The following is a 23,468-nucleotide window of genomic DNA, read 5'->3' as shown; positions in this document are numbered from 1 at the left end:
TCCATTTTTTGGAACAAATCCCTTCCCTGAACTAGAATTTGCCCCTATTTAAAGATAAGAAACATATTAATCAAGCACTTCATCATAAATTGATGTAAAAGTGTGACTCATGGTTGACATGAGAAATTGAGAAACCATCTTTTAATCGGACTATGGACAGGTCCGAAGTAAAGTTGGCCCCATTATTTTGTAGTGACAACATGGAGAAAGATCAAAGGCACAAGGAAAATTTTGTAGGACATGTTTTTCAACCTTTGTGATCAAAAAGTTGCTAATACTGCGTTTTTTCCTTCACTATTTTGACATAATTTATGTTGTTTTGGTGATGGTTTTCTTTTCGAATATTTTTTAAAGGAGAAGAGCCGAAAAGGAAAGAGATGTTTGGAATATTGAATTTAGTGTTGTGGTATCATAAAATTGAAACTAAGATGTCCCTCAACTAATCTCACCACTTTGCGTAAGTTTTTTTACATTGATTTGATAAATTTTAGTATTTATAATTTTTAAATTTATCAATTTTAGTCCTTACGCTTTTGAATTTTTAAAATTCAGTCATGACCAAACAGCAGCAACTAAATTCATTTGGTTAAATAATGCTATTAGTCTTGTTTTATACGTAAAGTTATGCATTTCGTCTATGTTCTCCATTTGGATCATTCTTACTCTTTATACAAATTTTGAAATTTTAGTCTTGACACACAATAGTAGATAAATCTATTAAATGATTTATTTTAATAATATTGGAATATAGCAAGCCGACATGATATTATATATTTAATAATATGTTTGTTGCATTAAATTTTGAAAGTAGTAGAACTTAATTTAATGAATTTAACACCTACGACTTGCCAAAAACAAAATTTTTAAATTTTATAAAGTATGAAATTTAAAAATGACCTATTTATTTCATCAAAAAAAATGACCGATTTTAAAATACATGAATTAAATACACAATTTATGCATATTATAATTATTAATATTATTATATTTTTAATTATTTTTAAAGAGTAAAACACGTAAATCATTAAACAAAATTAATTAAATTAGCTTTGCATATTGTCATTCATCAATAACCTTTCAACAAATCCTCTAGAGAGTAAAGTGGAAATCGCCAAAATAAACTGTTCAAACAAATTGATTAAATTGACGATTCAATAATTTCAACCATCGATCTAGTTTTAAAAACTCTAAATTTTAGATTACTTTGGCTTTATTTAATTTATAGCTTCAGTTGACTGATAATGTAAGTAGTTAGGTTGTCAATATCTTATCATATATTGTCACTAATGTTGGTCACTCTCAAGTGTCAACATACATCAATATCAATATTATTAAGGGTGTTTACAACCTATGTATTCTAATCTCACATGTTCATGTGTTGATGTTGGATTTCCTTTTTCTGTTTTTTTTATTGAGAATTGGGTTAATTTACTCCTTTAATAGATTTAATTCTCAAATAATTATAATATATTTATATTGTGAATAAAATATCGAACCAAACTAAATATATTTAAAATATTTATTAAACCAAATCTTATAAAATCGAACACTTCAATTTAAATTGAATTTAATTTTTTTCTCACCTCTACTTATATCATAATATGGCAACATTTGGGGGTAAACCCCAGAAATGTTGTAAAAAAGTGAGAAAATAATGATTTAACAATACAAGGGGCAAATGTTGAACATGGATGCAAATTGGCCTGCCTGCACTGCACCTCTCTCAATCAAAGGCAGGAAAACAGAGTGATGCAGATTTCTCACGTGGACATGGGGGCCTAACCCACACTTTTCTTGGCTCTATGCTCCTTTCTTACCAAGGATATATTCTCTTTCTTTTTTTTAAAAAAATTTTATATAATAGATTGCAATTTGTAATTATGTCTATAAACATATTGGAGATAGTTCAACTGATCTTTTAATCATTTATTCAACCAATCAATTTAAGAAAACTGTTTAATTATGATTTTAGTCCCATCTATTGTGCTAAATTTTGGGTTTAGTCCTCCAAGTTGACATGAATTAGTCCCTTTACTGATATAATGTTATTAGAGCCTAGCAGTTAATCATTTATTCACCTCAATCAACTTCAAAAAATGATTCAGTTATAGTCTTAGTCCCACTACTATACTATACTGAAATTTAGGATTTAATCCCTCTATTTTAATTTGATATAATTCGATATTTCTGCTATTATAACGTTATCAGTATGTCCAAATTGTTAAGTCTGTTAGTCATTGCAATCAATCATTCACCCAATCAACTTTAAAAAAGAAACCAATTTAGTGAGGTATAATTCTTCTACTTTTATAATGTTATTAATAGGTCTAAATTGATAATACCATTAGTTGATATCGTTAAAGTGATAACATAAAATTTTCTTTTTAAAGCAATCTTAAACATGTGATCAACATGTAAATTTATATCGACTTAATATATAATTGATAAGTATGCAATCAATTAACAGTAATAATAATAATAATATAAAAATAAAACATCAAATTATGCTAAATTTGAAGGAATTAATAAAGTTATTATAACAACTCCAAAAACCCATCATGGAAGAAAGAGGAGTAATTTAATTTATGAAAGAATATGTTTTATTTAGATCTAATGGTTACCTAACCTTTCTTTATTTTTTTAATTAGAGAATCATTTTCAATGTGTCTTGGCATATGCATGGCAGATCTACTTTCATAGTTTTGTGTGATTTGTTATAATTTTTTTTTCTTATTAATTATAATTTATTTTAATAGGCTAAATATGCAGGACCATCCATGATTCAGACATTTAACTAGTAAACCACACCAAGCTCATAAAAGGAATATTTATTTTATTCTTCTTTTTTTTGTTCATCGTTTATTCTTGATAGCAATGGTGACTTCCATTTGGAATATATTTTTTAAAGTGATTCTTCTAGCTATATTAGGGTTGAGTTAAATTTAAAGTCGGAAATTCATAAGTTTTGAATCTAAAATTTTAATATAATTAATTAATCGAAATAAATTTGAAAAAAAGTCATCATATTTATATATGTAAAACTTTAACTTAAATCTCAAAAATTTTAAATTTTTTATTTTATTACTAAACCGAATACTCATTAATCAATTTTTTTTGGGTATTAATTATAATAATTGAAACTTAATGTAAAAAAAAAAAAAAAAGAGTTTCCCTTTAAGAAAATTGTTAGCTTGATGGATAAGGTAGGGAATATGGGTGATGGATTTTTATTAATTTAATTTGTTATGATAAAAGGATAAGCAACCAAACATCATAAATTTTGAATGGAAATTGTCGTTGAAATTTGGAAACAGTAGCCTCAAGTGTCGGATGTGTTTGGTGTTTTTGATGAGACCCATTACCTTCTTACATTTACAGGATCCAATGACTATACTTAAAAAAAAAATTAGGGGTCGAGATTAAATTTTAATTTTTAGGATAATAAATATATAATTTTATCATTTGAATAACATATGTCTTTATAATTTTTAAAAGATTAAATTAAAATTTTATCATTTTTAAAAGGTAAAAGTGTAATTTTAATTTTATAATTTAAAATTTTAAAATTTTTAAAAATAATAAATAAATAAAAATTTATTTTAGGGGGGTCAACCTCCCGGCCGGCTCCTATTAGCTACAACCCTGTACTCAATGCTAGACCTATCATATGTGTTTTTCTTATATTATTTTTTAATAATATAACCATATTTAAAACAATGTATAAATTATATATTTCATAGGATCAAACATTGGATACCATATTAATATTTGAACCCACATTCAATAAGTTATCACTATACATATATATATAAGTTGGATATTTATTCATTACTTTATCATTTTAATCATAATCTCGTTTGTTTTAGTCTCTTTACTATATTGAAAGTTAAGGTCTAATTCAATAAATTGGTATAATTTTGATTCATCTATTTTTATAATGTTATTGGTAAATCTAAATTGTAGAATTACCGGTATGGATTTACTGATAAAATTATAAACATAAAAGGGCGGTATTATATTGAATTTAAAGAAGAGATCATCTCAAATTTCAACACAATAGGGGGACTAAAATCACAATGAAGGAGTGTAGCCAATGGCCACCACCTTTGCTTAACGTATTGATAAGCCCACTTTAATCAATTTCATAATGATGGTTTAAGTTACCTTAATTAGAAGAAATCAACTGCATCTGCTCTGCTCCAACCGTTGACCAACATTAGTTGGCAAGTTTCCCAAATTCTCATCTTTATCTGACGCTGACGTGGCAATATTCCAGTGGGTACCTGCTCTACATTGGGTCTTTCATCTTTGTTTTAGCATTGGAGTTAGCCACCAAATCAACCACTAACCCCCACACCAAAAACAGCCAAAGCTTTATATAATAATAACAATAAGCCTTCACTGTGAAAGAAAACAAATTATTTTCCATCAAAAAGAGAGAGAAAAAAGCTTGTGAAGAATCTATGCCATGAAAGGAAGAGAATTGAAGCTCAAAGATTGAAACTTTGTTGCAAAGTTTTGTTCTTTTCACCTCTGGTGCTTGAAGAAAGCAAAAAACAGAGAGGTAAAAAGGACCCTCTTTTCAAAGCTTTCTTCTTTGTATTTGTTTGTTGATTCTTGAGTTAGATTGGGATATTTCGTATTTCTATGTCAATATAGAAGATATTGAATTTATTTGAAAAAAAAAAGTGAGCATATGGTGTAATAGTGAATTGAAAAATGCGTGGTCTTAAGCTAATAGAGAGGTTCAAAGGCACTCAAGTTCATGCCTTGAACCCACCAGATGCCACTGTTGTTAACTCTACTGGTTCTTCTTCCACATCCAGTAAGCTTAGTAACCATAGGGTTAAATTTATAGGGTCAAAACTGAAATCCAATAAGGCCTGCTCTGGTTCAGGAGCTAAAACATTGCTTCCTTTCGGACTCCCTAGGACTGACCTTCTTGAACCACCCATAGAACCTCACTTGAAATCCATTCAGTTGGTAGAAACCTTATCCAACCTATATCGCCGGTTCGAGACTTGTTCAGAATCGGAGAAATCGTTGGTATGCATCGAGCAGTACTCGGTTTTGAGTAGCCTTGGTGATCCTAAGTTACTTAGGAGGTGCCTCCGTGCTGCGAGGCAACATGCCTTTGATTTGCACTCCAAGATAGTTTTGTCGGCTTGGTTGAGGTATGAGAGGAGAGAAGATGAGCTTGATGGTGTATCGCCGATGGATTGTAGTAGGTTCGTTCTTGAATGTCCTAGGGCTGCCCTCGTATCTGGGTACGATCCAAATTCTATTTATGACCACTGCAAGTGTTATCAAGAGCGTAGTGAGTTCACACAAGTCTCTAAGGGGGATGAGTTTTTGGCATTGGAAGAAGATGGTGATCTCTGTTTTCGTGTTGGCAATGAGGATATTAATTGTATTCGATTTAAGATTGCTGCGCTTTCAACCCCATTTAAGGCTATGCTATACGGGAGTTTCACGGAGTCAAAAAGTTATAGAATTGATTTTTCGCAAAATGATATCTCTGTGGAGGGAATGAGAGGTGTGGATTTGTACAGTAGGACTAGGAGGGTGGACTCGTTGTCTCCCGAGATTGTTCTGGAGCTATTGTCTTTTGCAAATAGATTCTGTTGTGAGGATATGAAGTCTGCTTGTGATATTCACTTAGCTTCTTTGGTCAGTTGGGTAGAGGATGCTTTGGATCTTATCGAATACGGGCTAGAGGAAAGGGCGAATGCTCTAATAGCTTCTTGTTTGCAAGTGTTGCTAAGGGAGCTCCCAAGTTCTCTTTACAACCCCAAAGTGATGAAAATATTTTGTAGCTTCGAGGCCAGGGAGAGATTGGCTTCGGCCGGGCATGCTTCTTTCCTCTTGTATTATTTCCTAAGCCAGGTGGCTATGGAAGACAGTATGGTGTCGAATGCAACAGTGATGTTGTTAGAAAGGCTGAGAGAATGTGCCACGGAAAAGTGGCAGAAGGCTCTAGCTTTGCATCAACTGGGTTGTGTGTTGCTGGAGAGGAAAGAGTACGTAAGTGCTCAATGTTGCTTCGAAGCAGCTAGTGAGGCGGGTCATGTTTATTCATTAGCTGGCATGGCAAGATGCAGGTACAAGCAAGGGCAACAGTATTCAGCCTACCGGTTGACAAGCTCTCTTATCTCCGAGTATAAAGCTGTTGGGTGGATGTATCAGGAACGGTCTTTGTATAACATTGGGAAGGATAAGATTGCCGATTTGGAAACTGCAACTGAGTTGGATCCCACCCTGCCATTCCCATATAAATATAGAGCAGTCTCAAAGGCCGAGGAGAAGCAAACCAGGGCTGCTATTTCGGAGATTGACAGAATCATCGGTTTCAAACTTGTTCCGGACTGCCTGGAATTGCGAGCCTGGTTCTTAATGGCAATTGAGGATTATGAAAGTGCTTTGAGAGATATTAGAGCACTGTTAACTTTGGATCCAAGTTACAAGATGTTCAATGAGCAAGTAAGAGGGGATATTTTGATTGAGCTCCTTAACTATAAGGTTCAGCTAGGAAGTCAAGCTGACTGCTGGATGCAACTTTATGATCGATGGTCTTCAGTAGATGATATTGGCTCTCTAGCTGTCATTCACCAGATGCTGGTTAATGATCCCGGAAATAGCCTCCTTAGGTTTCGGCAATCTCTGTTACTTTTGAGGTAAGCCTTATGTTATCAAGTTTTCGTTTAGTGAAATTCTTATTCTCCATGTTGATTTTTAGTGAGGTTGTGAAACCATAGTCAATCACTGCTGTCGTATGCCAGGATTGTTCAAGTCTCGTTTTCTGGGATTTTGTTGTTCACAGCTTTGGTCCTACCACATTTGATTAGATGAGCAAATACTGAATGTACATAACATTGCAGGCTAAATTGTCAGAAGGCTGCTATGCGATGTTTGCGGTTAGCTCATAACCATTCAAGTTCTGAGCACGAAAAGTTAGTTTACGAGGGATGGATTTTATACGACATTGGCCATCGTGAAGAAGCTCTTGCTAGAGCTGAGAAGTCCATTTCGATTCAGAGGTCATTCGAAGCCTTTTTCCTGAAATCATACACATTAGCAGACTCCAGTTTGGATCCCGAGTCTTCTTCTTACGCCATTCAGCTTCTGCAGGAAGCCCTTCGATGCCCTTCAGACGGTCTTCGGAAAGGACAAGTGAGTAACTCTACGCTCAGACTATGTCATTGGACAATCTTCTTCATACTATTTGATTGCTTTTGGTCATATTTTACAGGCACTCAACAATTTGGGCACAATCTATGTGGATTGTGGTAAACTGGATCAAGCTGCAACCTGCTATATGAATGCCCTTGAAATCAAGCACACGAGAGCTCACCAAGGGTTAGCACGCGTATACTTTTTAAGAAATCAGCGGAAAGCTGCATACGACGAGATGTCCAAACTAATAGAGAAGGCACATAATAATGCCTCAGCATATGAAAAGCGATCTGAATATTGCGATCGTGAGACAGCAAAGAATGATCTCAACATGGCAACGAAACTGGATCCACTTAGAACTTATCCATACAGATACAGGGCTGCTGGTAATTTTCAAAATTTTGTTTCTCGGTTTCTTAAATTTGATTCTTGTTTGAGACCCGGATTTTTCCTTATCGTTCTTTAGCCGACTCAACTCCTTGTATACGAAGAAAAACTAGTTGAGAATCTGAAATTGCTAACATTCTAAACTAGTCTGGCTATCATAAGAAGGGCATGAAATTCATAACTAGATATATATACATATGATCTAATAAATCTCAAAGTCAATACTGACATGCTGCATTGTATGATTACTTTGTTAGTGTTAATGGATGACCAAAAGGAAACCGAAGCAGTTGAAGAGCTTTCAAAAGCCATAGCTTTCAAGCCTGACTTGCAAATGCTGCATCTTCGAGCGGCATTTTACGAGTCGATGGGTGATATGAAGTCAGCTCTCTGTGATTGTGAAGCAGCACTCTGCTTGGAACCGAACCATATGGACACGCTTGATCTGTATAATAGAGCACGAGACAGAGCCATCAGTCCACAAGAAATGTGAGAGGCATCATCGTCATTACATTTCTGATAAACTTGCCGGATGTAGCAGTCAGTTACAAGGAAAAAGAATCATGGAGTCTTTTCACATCGAGCTGCTGAATGACCCTCACTGTGGAAAGGAAAGGACCCGGAGAGAGTTGCTTGCAAATGCGAACGGGCCTTATGGAATCAGGTGTACCTTGCCACGTAAGAAAAGATTTAGCCTTGTAGGTTAAAAGGGATCACACTGTTGTGACTTTATTCATTCCTTACAAAAGGAAATCGTATGCAAGTTCAGACCCGTTGAGGGGTTGACCAACTCTCCATGGACAACACTTCGAATATTCAGTTTCGTGTTAGATAGTAAAATAAACCCTGATTGTTACATTTTATTTGGAAATATGGGAAAAGAGCAGCTATTTGTGGGAATATGACAAATGCCAAGGACAGTAAAATGGAACTTGTGCTTTTTCTTTTTCCAAAAAAAAAGGGTTGAATTTTGATTTTGGACCACTCTATTATGCTCAAATTTGCAATTTAGTCCTTATATTCTATTTTTATGATGTCATTAGTCCAAACTAAGTACTTTTAAGTTTTAACAAGAATAAGGATCAAACTATAAAAGTAACTATTTGAACTAGCTAATGACATTATAAAATAGAGGATCAAATTATATGAAATTAAAATGTAATAACTAAATATTAAATTTAAATATAATAAAGGAAGGAGAATCAATTCTTTTATTTGGTTTTTAGCTCAAAAATCAGTAATTTCGGTGGAGAATGATAAAGCCATTTGTTAGCAGCACCCAGTGTAGATGGCACTAAAAAGATGCCATGAAATGGACAGTCCATCATGTAAGAACCAAGAATAATTTGATAGGATATGTTTGGATGGTAATGGCAATACTTTGCAGTAGAAGAAGAAAAAAGAGTGATATAATGATATGTTTACACATGGAGGGGCAGAGGGACTGGACCCATGGTCTGGTTTGTGGACCAATGATTGCTTAAAACCAGCTGCTGTTTGGTTTATGAGTAGAATCGGACACATCACCTGAAGTGGGGTTTGTTTACCTCCTAAAAAAGACAAGACAACCTTGGTAGATGATGTTGATGTGATGACAACATTTCCATTGATTGGCTCTGCCTATTACTGCTATAGTAAGTGGTTTAAGTCTCAAAGGCATGACCCAAACTGATGCTATTGTAACTTTGCAGTTTCGAAATGGATTTTTTGGATAGGAAAAACCATAAAGAATTGGGTCCTAAAATAGCCCATAAAGAGTGTTTTGAGATGCGAAAGGGGCTGTCAATTAACTTTTGTCACCGGTTTAGAATTTTCATCTCGAAATTTATATGATCTTAGTTAAATTTTTAGGGTTCAAATCCGTCTATGTTAGCTTTAACTCTAGAATTATCAATGAAAATATTCCAAGGCACCAAAAATGAATCTAGAGTAACACAAAATGAATGAGCAACGAAAAAATAAAAAAAATGCCACAAAAAAGTAACACATACAAGATGTTCGAGTAAATGCTCTCAAAGTATCTCTACTACTTTGGAAGATTACAAATGAAAGGAAAGGTTGCCCTCCCCAAATCTAATTGTACAGATCAAATTACATTAACAGTTGAGATTAGGATCTATCTACAATATGAGAATCCTAATAACTCAAGTTTTACTGGAGTGTCTAATTGGGTCACAAGACTTCAAGTAGATAAATTTCTTCATATATTCCACGAATCGAGCTAATTCAAGTGGATTAAATGAGCATCATTTGATCAATTAACCTTCATGAGACATTCCGTATACATTTGTCAGAAGCTTTGATTTGCAGCCCATGACACTTTCTAATAGTAATATAGTTCACCAAACCATTTCAAGTTTGTGTTGTTTAAATTCAAGATTTGGTTTGGATTTTTTAAGTTATTACGAATTTAGATAACTTCAAGTTTAAATAATTTTGAGTTACTTGTTCGTATTATTTAAGTACAAATCTATTTAGGTTCGAGTTGCTAATTTTTGGGAAGTAAATTAAATTGAGATTGGGACTGGATTAATTAGATTCGAAGTCTTTTTCAAGGTTTTTGTCCATGTCTACTACAACTACAACCATCATCAATTCAATATTAACCCTCCATATCCCTTTCTATAAAGGTTACATAGTTTATTCAACATAAGCTGGAAATTGTCCATAAGGAGCAATCATTTTTATTAGGAGTGAGATAGTTTGGTTGGGGTCAATTTTAGAAATAAGGAAAAAAAGAAATTACGATTATCTTGCAAAAATTTAGTTTTTTATTTATTTTTATTTTTTAAAAAATAATTTGTATACACTTTTTAAAGTTATTTTTATTTTAAATATTTATTTTTAGATATCATAAAATATTTATTTTTATATCCTAAAAAGGAATTTGATAAAATTTAATTTCACTTCGGATAACAATAATAATTTGTTTACTTTGTAAATAAAAAATCAAATCAAATTGAACCAAAATCATTTAAATTTAAATAGTAAAGAATCAAGATCAAATAAATTTAGATTTAAATAGAAATCAAATTAAATACTACAACTCAAAAATAAAATGAAATCAATAATAGATTCAGATATCCAAATATATTCAAAAAATGAATATTTGAAGATTAATATTTAAATATACAACATATAATGTCCTGATGGTCAAGAGTTCATTGGCCCGGATGTGACCTACGTTCGAGTTGAGCTAGTCATCAAGGGTATTCATTGCTCCATATATGACCTATGTTCGAGTTGTGCTAGTCAAATTGATTGTTTGGATTTTACCTAATTCAAAAAAAAAAATCCTTCCATCACTTATATTTGGAAGTATCCAACATGATCCCACCAAGGAGCTCAATTATTCAAATGGCAAAATCCAAAATCATAAACTTAAATGAAGCGAGCCCAAAACCTAGAGTAAAAATCATTTAAACCCTAAATCAAGTCTTACGGGTGACAAGACAAACAGGGTAAAAAAACTGCCCGTAAATCCTGGATCCATGGTCACCCAGCTTTTCTTCTCTTCATTATCAAGCCTAGTAATTATGGAAAGAATCTCTTAAACATGCAGGAACCCAGATTTTTTTGGCCTCAAATAGGAACCCCTGTTTTGCGGACAAACCCCAACATATGTTCTTGCAAATCATTATTTTATTTACTACTGCTTTCGCATCTTTCAAAACATCATTCTAAACAGTTCCAGGGAATGTAATAACAAGAAGACCTTGTAACAAAGTACTAATTGTTCATGATAATTGAATAATAATAGGGAGAAAAAAAAAAGAAAAAAAAACTCTACCCATTAACACTAAAATCAATTACAGTTACACAAAACTTAAGCATGCTAAAATGCTACTGTTTGTCCCTTTCAATGTTCACTGCTTTTTAATGCTACAAAAAATAAAAAAAAGGTCAGTTTTTTATTGTTGGAATCCAACGTTAACGTTAGTAGCTAGATTGGACTCCCATTAAATTCAGAATCAATTCAAGTCAGAGCTATAATAGAATAGAAGGGGGCATAAGAGATCGAGCTAGAGCCATAAGCGAAAATTTTCCCTTTTATAGTTAAAAGAAAAAGGCGTTAATTTTTTTAGAGGGGAGCATAAGAGCAAGAAGGGCACCTGATGAGACCATTTTCGTTACAGTCCGTACAAATCTTGAACCCAGATTTTTCAGTGTAAATTTTACGGCTACCGTTACACTCGTCGCACAACACGAACCTGTAACCGCCGCAGACACCGCAGGTAGCGGGTTCGGCCGCCGACAGTCCTTCCATTAACTTCTTGAGTTCGCCGGTCTCGTGTAGCTGCTTGATTTCCTCCGCCCCGCCCAAATACCTTCCGCCGATGAACACCCGCGGCAAGGACAACTTGCTTTTCCCCAAGATCCCCTTCAACTCGTCCAAGAACCGTGAGTCCATCGACAGATCTCGCTCGTCAATCGAGACACGGAACCCCCGGAGGATCGATCGTACGGCTTTGCAGTCCTCGAAGGTCGACCGGACCACGCGCAGGCTGGTGTAGTAGACCACAATGCGCTTATCGGCGTCCGGGATCGAAACGGAAACGGATCGATCCGAAACCGAATCCAGTAACTTCCTGTTGGATTCGGGCCGGGTTTCGCCCCAGGCGCGGAGTATAGAGTTGGCGATCCGGACACGGTGGAAGACATTGGCGGTTCTTTTGGCTGCCGAAGAGAGGGGAAGAGAAGAAGAAGGAGAATAATCCTCAGCGCAAAGGTGTAGTATATCTTTGAAAGACGAGCAGGAGAAAGGAGATGACGTGTCGTGAATCCGCCGCACCGGTGATTTTTTGCTGCTACCCCACGGCCGCCACATTTGATCGATACTTTTTTCCCCTTACCAAGACTCAATTTGAAATTGAAAACACCATTAAAGAATAAAAGAAAGCTTGTTTTAGGTTCTTGGGGGCTTGTTTGGTTAAAGGAAGAAGGGCAATGATTGAAGAAGGAGGGTCAAAAGAGGGGGATTAGGGTTTTTTAATCAGTATTCTTTTTTTGTTTGGAGGTTTGGCAGTGGCTCTGTGGGGAGGAGGGAGGTGGGCGGTTGGTCTATTGGTGAAGGTGGTTGAGAGGGTGGGTTTTGTTTATTTTAGCTTTGAAAAGGGGTTTAAAAAGAGGCATCAAACTGTAACAAGGAGATGGGGCATTACATTTTGGGTTTCCATATTCATAATACCCAGCAAGTCCACTTGATTATGGATAGGATGGACTCTACTTATTTTAAATTTTAAAATTATCGTGATTGAGTATTAATTAGGTTAATATTATAATTTTTGTAATAATATAAAATATATAAGTTTAAATTTAAAAGTTATAGATAAAAATGGTATAAAAACAAAGTTAATTTTGCTTTTAATTTTAGGGTCAATTTTGGATTTTTTTTATTTTCACGTCAATTTCAATTCATTTTGAGTTCAGATAAGTTGACTTTTTAATAATTAAATTGAGTTGAATTAAATTTTTAGCTCAAGTTTTCCTTTTTTCTTTTTTTGTAAATCACATGTGTTTTCATTTATTTTACGGTTTTTGAGATCAATCTTGTTCAAATAAGAAGTAGTATTCAGGTAAAATTATTCCAACAATCAACTCTAAGATTTGAACTTAATTCAAATACTTGAGAAGAAAATTCACTTCTACTCCTTCCAACACTTGTTGGTGCGCTCCTTTGCATTTAAGGATGTGGGCTAGACGAATCGGGCAAAGTCGTGACTCCATCTGTGACATAGAATACTGTAACTTTACAAGTAAATTTAAAAGTTGTCCTGCGTTTTGTTTCTCTTTATGTTTTTTTTTTTAAATTTTTAATATATATCCTAAAAAGATAAATGTAGTGAATAAACTTCTTTACACTTTAGCCTAATTATTTATATTAGATTATAACACATCTACAATGTAAATGGAAAGCTTCATATATATACTTATAAAAAATGATATAAAATTTAAACGAGGCTTTGGTTGAAATGGTAAAGTTAAGAGATTAAATACCATAATGTTTTAAGTTAAAAATTGTATTATATATATATATTTAGATTATATATAAAAATATATAAAAAAACTCACATTAATATTTATTATTTTTTAAATTTTTTAACTGAATTAAAATTCTATGGGCAATTATTCTTTTAATTAAATTTTAATTTTAATTAACCCCCTTGCCCTCATCATTCATCTTTCATTATAGATATTTCCAGTCACACTTCTTTTTATCTAGCATTCTTTGGTGGGACATTAGGTTTGGATTCAATCTTGAGTCGAGCAAAAATTATAATTTAGCATCATTATATCAAATTATTTAAATATTATATAATTTAACTAGTTTTTAATTTTTCATTATTATATACAGAAATGCTATTTTAATCTTTAATTATATTTATTTTTGGCAGCAATGGATAACTGTAAAAATTAACACCTTTTCACAACATTTTTTATCGGTTAAATTATGGTTTCAGTCCTTATATTTTACAAAAGTTGTGGATTTATTCTTTACACTTTAATTTGGTCATTTTTAGTCCTTATACTTTCTAAATTTTAAATTTTCGATCATCACCGGACACCAAACAATAACCGTTAAATTTATTTAAGTTAAGTTCTGTTATTTCTAAAATCTAATGCATCAAACATATTATCACATGTGTAACGTCACGCTAACTTATTATTTTCACATAGTACTCACTTAAAAATTCAGTTAATTGATTAATGATCGTCATTTGTATCAAGACTGAAATTTCAAAAATTCGAAAAGTATAGGAACTTAGAATAATCCAATTGGAGAAAATGGACTAAATCTATATTGTATAAATAGCACATGACTAGTAATTGAATTTAACCAAATGGATTTAACTGATACAATTTGAATCGGGACTAAAATTGATCAATTCGAAAAGTACATAAACTAAAATTAACTAATTTAAAAAGTACATAGATTAAACCTAAAAAAATTATAAAATACAAAAACTAATAGCAAAATTTAATATTTTTCTACCACACTTTTCAACCGAAAAAGTAACGAAGAAGTAAACACTAAATGCCTTACCACTTGATCCATCAATCCGATCTAACTCTTATATAATGCATTATTACCACTAACGCGTTTTCACTTCACAATCACATCCCAACAAGATGCCCCCCAAAAAATTTTGGAGGGTTAAGGTTAAATGGAATAAGGGTTTAGTAGAAAATGAGTTTTGGACAGCATCTGCATTCAACATTTATGTCTTTTTGTACATAAAAGATACCTTATTCTGATGCCTTAAAAAATCTCACTTCAGCTTAACCTGCTTCTTAACTAAATTTACTTCATTGAAAACACATTAAATTTTGGCCATTTATCAAGCAGATGGGAATTTATGTATTTGCAGGCTTATTTTGACATAACATTAATGAAAAACATGGACATGTTAGTGAGAGATTGTTGTTCTTTTAATACTCCTATGACACAGTAGCACCTCTCTGCAAAATTGTGAGATTTTTAAGACAATGAATTAACATTGGAAAGGGAGGGACAAAGATGGATTCTGACATGTGGTGTTTGGGACCATAACCCCATCCATAATGCCTGTAACAGTGGGACAAAAGTGTTTCAATGGACTGAATAAAATAAAAAATCAAAAAATATATTTAAAAAAAAAGTCAAATTATAATTTTGATTCCTTTTTATGCTTAAATTTTTAAATTTAATTTTTCAACTTTAATTTAGTATAATTCGACTGTATAGTATCATTAGTTAATCAATATTTTAATCACAGTGATTAAGATAATAACTGTTTGAATCAACTAATAATATGATTGAAATTGAGGGATCAAATTATAACATATTAAAATACAAGGATTAAAATTTTAAGTATAATAATTTGACCCAACCAAAGTGAGTGGACTCTGAAAAGTTTCACATGGTTGGAGGAAGAAAGTGGAGAGGGGATAACATAATCCACATGCTGATTGATGGAAAATAAATTCTTTGATTTGTGATTCCCAAAAAAGACCAAAATTTGTATTTTCTTTTCCCATTGTTAATGGATTCTTGTAGCGAGGACACTTAATTAAGGCAAGTTGTCTTTTGCATACTTTGGTCATTGGATTCCAATGTTTTTCACTCGGGAAAAGAATATTTCATCAGCTGAAACTGGTTTCTTAAACTTTAAATATTAAAGATGAGTTTAGATAAGTAGTGCGTTTGCTTACGATTAGTATAAAAATAGTCGTGGCAATGATATCATATACTATAACAATATTATAAAGTGAGACAAAAAAGTAAACTAAACACACTACATCATAGATCACCGCCCATCCAAATTCACTTTAAAAAAATATAAATTTAGAGTTTAAAATTTGAAATGTGAATAGAGAATCTCAATCATTACACTAAGAAATCATTGGTAAATTCACGTGTGCAACACAAGCTCAAGTATTTTATCATATATGTATATACATAAGTGAATGTATTTGATAGATACAATAAACTTAAATTAGTTTTTTATTATTAAATAAATAAATTTAATTTTCATATTATTAAAATAAATTAAATTAAATTAAATTTTAATATACTTAACATTTATAGTTCAATAAAATGTCTATTTAATAGAGTTAATATGTTAAAAGTTTTTATGATTCTAAAAATAAAACTTTTTGTTTAGAGTTAAACTGGGAAATACAAAAGAAATACTTTCACATCATTTTTCAAAGAGTAAATGTTAAGTCTATTGCAATTTGATCTTATTTGCTTTCTTTTTAATAATAAAGGGATCTATTTGATCTATTTAATAGTAGAGTAATTTGATCCGGTCTCTATATTAGAGGGACTTGGCAAGAATTTTCACCGTATTTATAATATTATTTAAGAGTATGACTGAGTTTGTATCCTTTATCAACTAGATCTCAATTCAATTAAAAAATTATCAAAAAACTATTTTTTTACAAAATAGAAAATATTATAAAGGTTTTTTTTAATATTTTTATATAATATCTAAAAAAATTATATATATAATAAAACTTGAATTTGAAACCTGTAACTTTTAATATATTAATTTACCATTTCAATCAAAAATAATTTATATTTATATATTTTTATAAATATATATATTTTTTATCAGTATAGTGCATGTGTGATAATATAATCTTGGGTTAATATATAGATTGTCCCTGAACTTGATAAATTTTCTCCAATTGGCCTCTTAACTTTACTTTGAATCACATTGATCTTGAGGTTGGCATCCATTATATAAATTGATTCCTACACTAACACCATTTGTTTTTTGAAGAATTTTACCGATGTGGACAAATATGGAGGTGGCACGTGGATAAATAAGGAGACAACGCATGGATTTGTTTTTAATCATTCTAAGTAATTAAAGAAAAACCTTAAAAACTCAGAAAAAAAAACTTTTTTTGAAAAATAAAAGAAAGTAGTTTTCTTTATTGTGCAATGCATGGATTTATTGTGTGTATTATTTGATTTTTTTAAATGCAATACATATTTTTTTTGTTAATATTGTAATAAAAAATTAAAATATATTTTTCGTGATCGTATTTATTTTTCGGACTTCAAAACGTAACAATAATAAATTTATTTTTCTTTGATAATTATTTTCAGCAAAATAAAATTTATAATTACTTAAATGATTTATTTGATTTGTGATTGAAAGACAATAAAAATGATAGGATCTGATTTTGTAATTTTAATAAAATAATTTCTTAAATTTTAAAGGGTTAGAAATAATGAGGATTTAAATTGTGAATGAGATATGTGGAATGACATATCTGACCAAGCTTACTTAAAAATTACTCCCTTTGTTACTACGGACAATAATATTAGTACACTATTAATATTTATCAATTTTCACAAGGTTAATATTTGCAAATAAGAAACTTAAGAAATTTATTTATTTAAATTTTAAAAAATATTCATTAATTAATTTCCATAATGTATGTTTTAATTCATTGGTAATAGTATTTTATTTCAATAATTTCACCCGATAAAGATTAAAGTATTATAAACAAACAAATACTTAATAATAAAATGTGTCGTGCCTTTATTTGTCATTTTACACATATCAACTTTTAACTATCAGCTAAGTTTTACCAAACACTTTTAAATAAACAATTAATAGAATCAGTTGGTCAAATCAGTTGGTTAAATTAGCCACTGCAATTAACAATCAGTTATCAGCCAATTGCGAAATAGGGCCTATGCCATATAAGATTTGACATGCCATTTAACAGTTAAATTAATAATTTTAATAATGAAAGGACTTAATTGATATAACATTGATAGTTTGAGGATGTAATTAGAATATTTTAAAATTTAGTGACCAATTTAAAATGAGAACTATAATTTGAGGATGTTTGGTGCAATTAACTCAATAATATAAACAAATTATTATAGAAACACAAACATTAATGCACACTTTAGTGCCTAGAGTGTTCTCTAATTTGGTCCTTAAAACTTCAATCTCTAACATTATCAAATGTTTTCAAATAAGTCATTTGAACGTTAAAAAATTAATGGTTGAGATATTCAATGAATCATATATTGCCACATGTGATGGTGATGATGTCATAATGACATCAGCAAAAACTTAAAAAATCTTTGAAATAATATAAAAAAATTAAAAATTATTAAAATGCAAAAAAAATTTATAAAACTAAAAAAAACACTATAAAACATTTACTAAATTTTTTTAAAAAATATTAGAAATTTTAATACTTTTAAAATTTTATAGATCACATCTATTAGAATTTGAACACGAAATTATTGTCTCTTAAAAATATACCACCTATAATAACTTTGGATTTTTTTTCAAATTATTTAAATAATAAAAATAATGTTATTTCAATTAAATAATATTTTTAATTATTTCAATAACAAATTTTACAATCTTTTACAAGTTGTAATCATTTTTTATAATTTTATAGTTTTATTACCTTTACAATCTATACTAAAGGAATGCCTTCTTTACTTGACACATGTCGATTTCCTTTTCTTTCGTTTTAATGGCTAAATTTCAATTCTAATCTCTCTATTTTTTAGATTATATAAAAATAGTTAATTTTCAATTTTGATTCCTATACTTTGCTCAAATTTGAGATTTAATCTCTATACTTTAATTTTGATATAATTTGGTACCTCAACTCTTATAATGCCATTAGTTAGTCTAAATATTTTATTCCGATTAAAATGTTGATATGAATTTTTAAGAATTGCTAATACTGTTCAAATTTTCTATTAAAATCAGGTCAATTACAATGGCATTTTGTTACATGAATACTAAGTGAGTATTTTTGTTTAATTTCTAATTGTCACACCAACAAATTTAACAAATAAATTTTAACAACATTAATAAATAAACTTACATTTTTAAACTTGAAAAGTAGGACTAAGTTCCTGAAAATAAAAGTATGAAGACTAAATTTCAAATATATGAATGGTACAAGAATTTAGAGCATGTTGCAACCTTTAAATTTTTACTCTATAATTAACAAAAAAAAAAAATTAACCCAATGCAAAGTGTGAGTGAGAATCATACTAGTTTTATTAAAAGTAGTACATATTTTTAAAATTTTTAAACAATTTAATATAAATATAATTTCTTAAAATTTTAAAAAAAAATTTAGTTTTTTTTTTATGATTTCATTGTGATGTAACTATATCTGTTCATGGGCCGAATTATCCACCCAAGACCGAAGGTTCGCCCAAAATTTGGGAGAATTTGGGAAAAAATATTAGGCTCGAAAAATGGACTTGGGCAAAAAAAATAGACCCGTTTAAAATATGGATTGAGCTCGAGGTTGAACATTCAAGGTCCAAGCCTGACTTGACTCATTTTTCCAAGTTTGTAATGTTTTATATTATATTATTTTTATATATTATGTAATTTATAATATATAAAAAATAATTTTATAATAATATATAATACTACTATAATGTAAACTTAAAAAAATTTAAGATTTTTTTTGAGAAAAAAAATTTAAGATTTGACTATATATAAAATATATAAATAAAAATGTATTAAGTTATTAAATAATAAATTAAAATAAATATAAAAATATATTTTTAAAAAATATAGGCGGACCCAAAATAGACTTGGGTTAACTATTTATAAATATGAGTAGATTTGAGTAATATTTTAAGCCATTTATGATTGGTTGGATATCCCAATAATTTTTTTTAACTTCCAAAGGATTGAATTGGAAACATATGATAACATTAAGAATTGAATTGAAAATTTCAGATAACATAAATGATTGAAGTGAGTAAAAAAAAACAACTTTAAATATCAAAGTGAGAAAAACGATATACTTTAATGACTAAAATATACATTACAACAAAATCAAATATTTAAACTAATTTTAACAAAATTTTAATGCAATTGACGAATTTTTTACTTATAAACTCTATATCGATTATTCAATACCAATCAAATTTGTCAGTTCTAAATTTGGTTGGTGGATGTGATCTAATTCTCACTACCATCGCTATACAAATGAAACAAATGGAATAGCAATATGCCCAATTGCAAAGTTAAATCCAAAGCCAAATTTAGGGTTCTAGAAATTATGGAAAAAAATTCAAATTTTAAAAGATTTGTAGAAATTTGAAATTTTTCAAAGTTTTAAGAAATCCTAACCACAGTTCTTTTAAAAAAAATTTCTCTTTTCATTTCATCTAATTTAGACATGGATTAAAATTAAACATTTTTTTGTGGTCAGATGCATTAGAAACTTCTAACGAATGAAGAAAGGGTTAGAAGAAATTTGATAGATGATATCGGATGTGTATTATGGAGGGTGACACAAGAATCTATACTCCATGTTTTGAGGGACTGCTATGGTCAGGGGCGAAGCCAGAAAATTTTTTTAGGGGGGGCCGGATGAAATTTTAATTTTTTATAGTTTATATTTTTATAATTTGTAAAGGATTAAATTAAATTTTTATAATTTTAGGGGGGCAAAGTGGAATTTTACCTTTACTAATTTAAAATTTTTTAAAAATTTCAATGGCCTAAAATGAAATTTTCCATTTTGGGCTATGGTGCGAATGCTGTGTGGAGTCAAGTGATATCTCAAAATTCTTTATTGTATTTCTATTTATTAGATTTGTTTGGTTGGATTAAAGCAAATTTGAAAGGCAAGATAAAATTTCGGAATGGGAGTGTTGATTCCAGTATAAATTTTGCTGGCTTGTGTTGGCTATTATGGAAGAATAGAAATATGTATATTTTCCAACAATATAACAACACTACTGAGGAGTTAATTTGTAGCTCAAAGACTGTTACTAGCACGATCAAAGATGCTGTTGCAAATACAGATAGATTGAGACTAATGCTCCGTTTGTTTGCAGGTAAAATATTTTTCGAAAAATAATTTCTGGAAAATAATTTTTTGGAAAATGATTTACTTTTCTGGTGTTTGGATGAATCTGTGTAAAATATTTTCTGTTGTTTGGCAGATTTCCTGAAAATATTTTCTTGAAAAGCTGTTTTAATAAAAATTTATATATTTAATAATTTATTATCTTTTTTTTGTTTGATTGAGTGTACTTTATATATATATTAATAAATTTATATTTTAAATTGTTTTTACATGTATTGCAATGATTTATTTATAAATAAATAAATCATTTTAAATATATAATAATACTCAATTATTAAACTAGAATATTAACCGTCATAAATTGAAAACAACCAAAGTCAAATAAATTATTTGTAATTGTGTTATAAAAAAATAAAAAAACAAGGATTGAATAATTATCAATTAGCTTCCAAACCATAATTAATACTAGAAATTAATAATATTATCCAAATGCATAATTAGTATTACACCACATGATAACAACAACATTATCCAAGTGCATAACTAATATTACACCACATGATAACAACAATATTGTCCAAGTGCATAACTAATATTACACCACATTAAAAGTATCAATATCTTCAACCTTGAGAAAATTTTTGAAGCCAAATTTTTCTATGCTTCTTACTTTTAACTAAAAAAGCTTTGGCCTCAGATTTATGACTCACTAAATAATCAAACACAGAACAAAGGAAGTCATCATCAAATCCTTCTACCTCCATTGACATCACTTCTTCGTAAAGATGTGGTGTCTTATCCACAGTAAATTGTTCCAAAGCATTAGCAATTTTGCCAAGTTGTTCACCTACAAATTTAATTTGTTCATCGACACTTTCTTGAGCCTTTTTTCTTTTACGTTTGTATGTGCCAGATGAAGATACATTTGTTCTTACTTCTTCAGTCGCTTCATTCTCACAGTCTATAGGCACTGAATCTATGTTATCATTATCCAAATCTATGTCAGCAAATGTTCTGGCAAAACTCCCTGTTGCCATATCTTTGCCAACAACCAAAGCCATTTCATCATAATGATCAATGCTTTTATTCAAAAATGGCTCATACTTCTTGTGTGCCTGTTGGATATTATACAAAATTAGAATAACAAGTAAAAAATAATTGAAATATACTTAACATATATATACATATATTACCATTACTGCTGCATCATATGTCGCTCTATCGCATGTGATCATTTTCATGTTATCATCCCATCCAAAACCACTTTCACCCCGAATTGTACATATAATCTGTCACTGTTTTTTTACAGTCCTCAAATGATTTTCCACATGTTTTGCATCGCATTGGACTTGAAATTTTTCAGAAATAGCTTTGACAACTCGATTAATAGAAACTGCTTTGAAAGTATTAGAAGGCTTATTTCTTTTCTGGGCCTACTCTGCTAAAATTTCAAGAAAAAGATGTTCCATCGGTTTTGTCCACCTGAATTGCTTGGAGGTCTCTTCTTTGTTGCCCTTACCCATTCTACGTCAATAATTGTCATTGTCAATCATTTCTGTAACGCCCCCACGCACGAAACCGTCACCGGAGTCAAGCTTGAGGTGTTACTAAACTTATCTTACCTTTTAAACAACTCTAAACCACTTATTTTAATTTTCGGAATAAACTATTTTTCTGCGTCATGGTTACTTAAAAATTCATTTCTCGAGTTTAAAAACTCAAAATTAAGATCCGTAAATTTTTTATGAAACTAGACTCATATATCTATCTACTAATTTTTTTTCTAGAATTTTTGACTTAGCCAATTAGTACAGTTTATTAGTTAAAGTTACCCCTGTTTCAGAATTCGACTGCACTGGCCTCTACTTACTGTGAACCACTTTTCTCTCTTTAAAAAAATCATATGACTATACCGTTTGTTTCTATTAAAACTAGATTCAATAAGGATTCTAACCATATAAGGTACACCACCTAATTATTTTTGTAAAATTTATGGTGAATTTCTAAAGTTTAAACAGGGGATCTAAAAATCGCTCTGGCCCTATTTCACTAAAACTCAGATATCTTATAAAATACAAAACCTTTACCTATTTTGCTTAATCCATATGAAAATAGACACAGTGAGCTTTAACTTCATATATTATTCACCATCAACCCATGTCTCTACAATTCCTTGTGATTTTTCAAAATCACGTTATTTCTGATACTTGAATCTGTTTTTAAGTTACTTTCACATTTTTCTTAATTTTCATGTGATAGTTACTACTTATTCATACATACTATTAAACATGTATATCATCAGCCCTTCTATTAGTTAATCACTAGCAAGTATTTACACATCATTCATTGATCATATCATATCAAAAGAAACCAAGTTCCTATACATGCCATACACAAAACGAAACGTCTAACTATACCAATGTGATTTCTTCGATAGTATGATCGGTCTCCGACGTTTCCTTCGATCCCCGAGTGGCTTGATAAGAAAATCGAGCTTGGAAGCTTGAAAAACCCTAGCCATGGTTTCTCCTTGCTATATTCGGCCATGGGGTTGAAGATGAGCAAAATTGGCTTTTAATTTTGTATTT

The 23,468-nt window shown here is 30.5% G+C and overlaps 2 protein-coding genes across 4 annotated transcripts; one reads left to right on the top strand and one right to left on the bottom strand.

Annotated features, from left to right (window-relative positions):
• The first annotated feature begins 4,282 nt into the window (after positions 1-4,282).
• Positions 4,283-8,544, top strand: LOC107963845 (ethylene-overproduction protein 1). Its single transcript, XM_016900340.2, has 4 exons — positions 4,283-6,674; positions 6,879-7,170; positions 7,250-7,559; positions 7,818-8,544. The coding sequence occupies exons 1-4, from the start codon at positions 4,720-4,722 to the stop codon at positions 8,051-8,053; spliced, it is 2,793 nt and encodes a 930-aa protein (XP_016755829.2). The 5' UTR covers positions 4,283-4,719; the 3' UTR covers positions 8,054-8,544.
• A 2,072-nt stretch (positions 8,545-10,616) lies between these two features.
• On the bottom strand, positions 10,617-12,791 carry LOC107963846 (uncharacterized protein At5g39865). Of its 3 annotated transcripts, none has more exons than XM_041106553.1 (2): positions 11,673-12,791; positions 10,617-10,836 (listed from the first exon to the last, which is right to left on the bottom strand). In XM_041106553.1, exons 1-2 carry the CDS (start codon positions 12,386-12,388, stop codon positions 10,833-10,835), a joined length of 720 nt encoding a protein of 239 aa, XP_040962487.1. In that variant the 5' UTR covers positions 12,389-12,791; the 3' UTR covers positions 10,617-10,832. The 3 variants fall into 3 exon arrangements, with proteins under 3 accessions (XP_040962487.1, XP_040962486.1, XP_016755830.2); XM_041106552.1 differs by lacking the exon at positions 10,617-10,836 and adding an exon at positions 11,188-11,442; XM_016900341.2 differs by lacking the exon at positions 10,617-10,836 and having other exon boundaries at positions 11,188-12,791.
• Between the last annotated feature and the right edge of the window lie 10,677 nt (positions 12,792-23,468).

Source organism: Gossypium hirsutum, chromosome A03 (assembly GCF_007990345.1).
Source record: "Gossypium hirsutum isolate 1008001.06 chromosome A03, Gossypium_hirsutum_v2.1, whole genome shotgun sequence".
NCBI classification, from domain to species: Eukaryota; Viridiplantae; Streptophyta; class Magnoliopsida; order Malvales; family Malvaceae; genus Gossypium; species Gossypium hirsutum.
The sequence above is the reverse complement of the archived record's forward strand: the minus strand, read 5'-3'. Positions and strand labels throughout refer to the sequence as shown.

Bases quoted from the DNA above. Each gene is read 5' to 3' on its own strand.
- LOC107963846 (XM_016900341.2), bottom strand. From the start codon at position 12,388: ATGTGGCGGCCGTGGGGTAGCAGCAAAAAATCACCGGTGCGGCGGATT.
- LOC107963845 (XM_016900340.2), top strand. From the start codon at position 4,720: ATGCGTGGTCTTAAGCTAATAGAGAGGTTCAAAGGCACTCAAGTTCAT. The intron at 6,675-6,878 runs GTAAGCCTTATG...ATAACATTGCAG, and splicing joins CAATCTCTGTTACTTTTGAG to GCTAAATTGTCAGAAGGCTG. The intron at 7,560-7,817 runs GTAATTTTCAAA...TTACTTTGTTAG, and splicing joins ATACAGATACAGGGCTGCTG to TGTTAATGGATGACCAAAAG.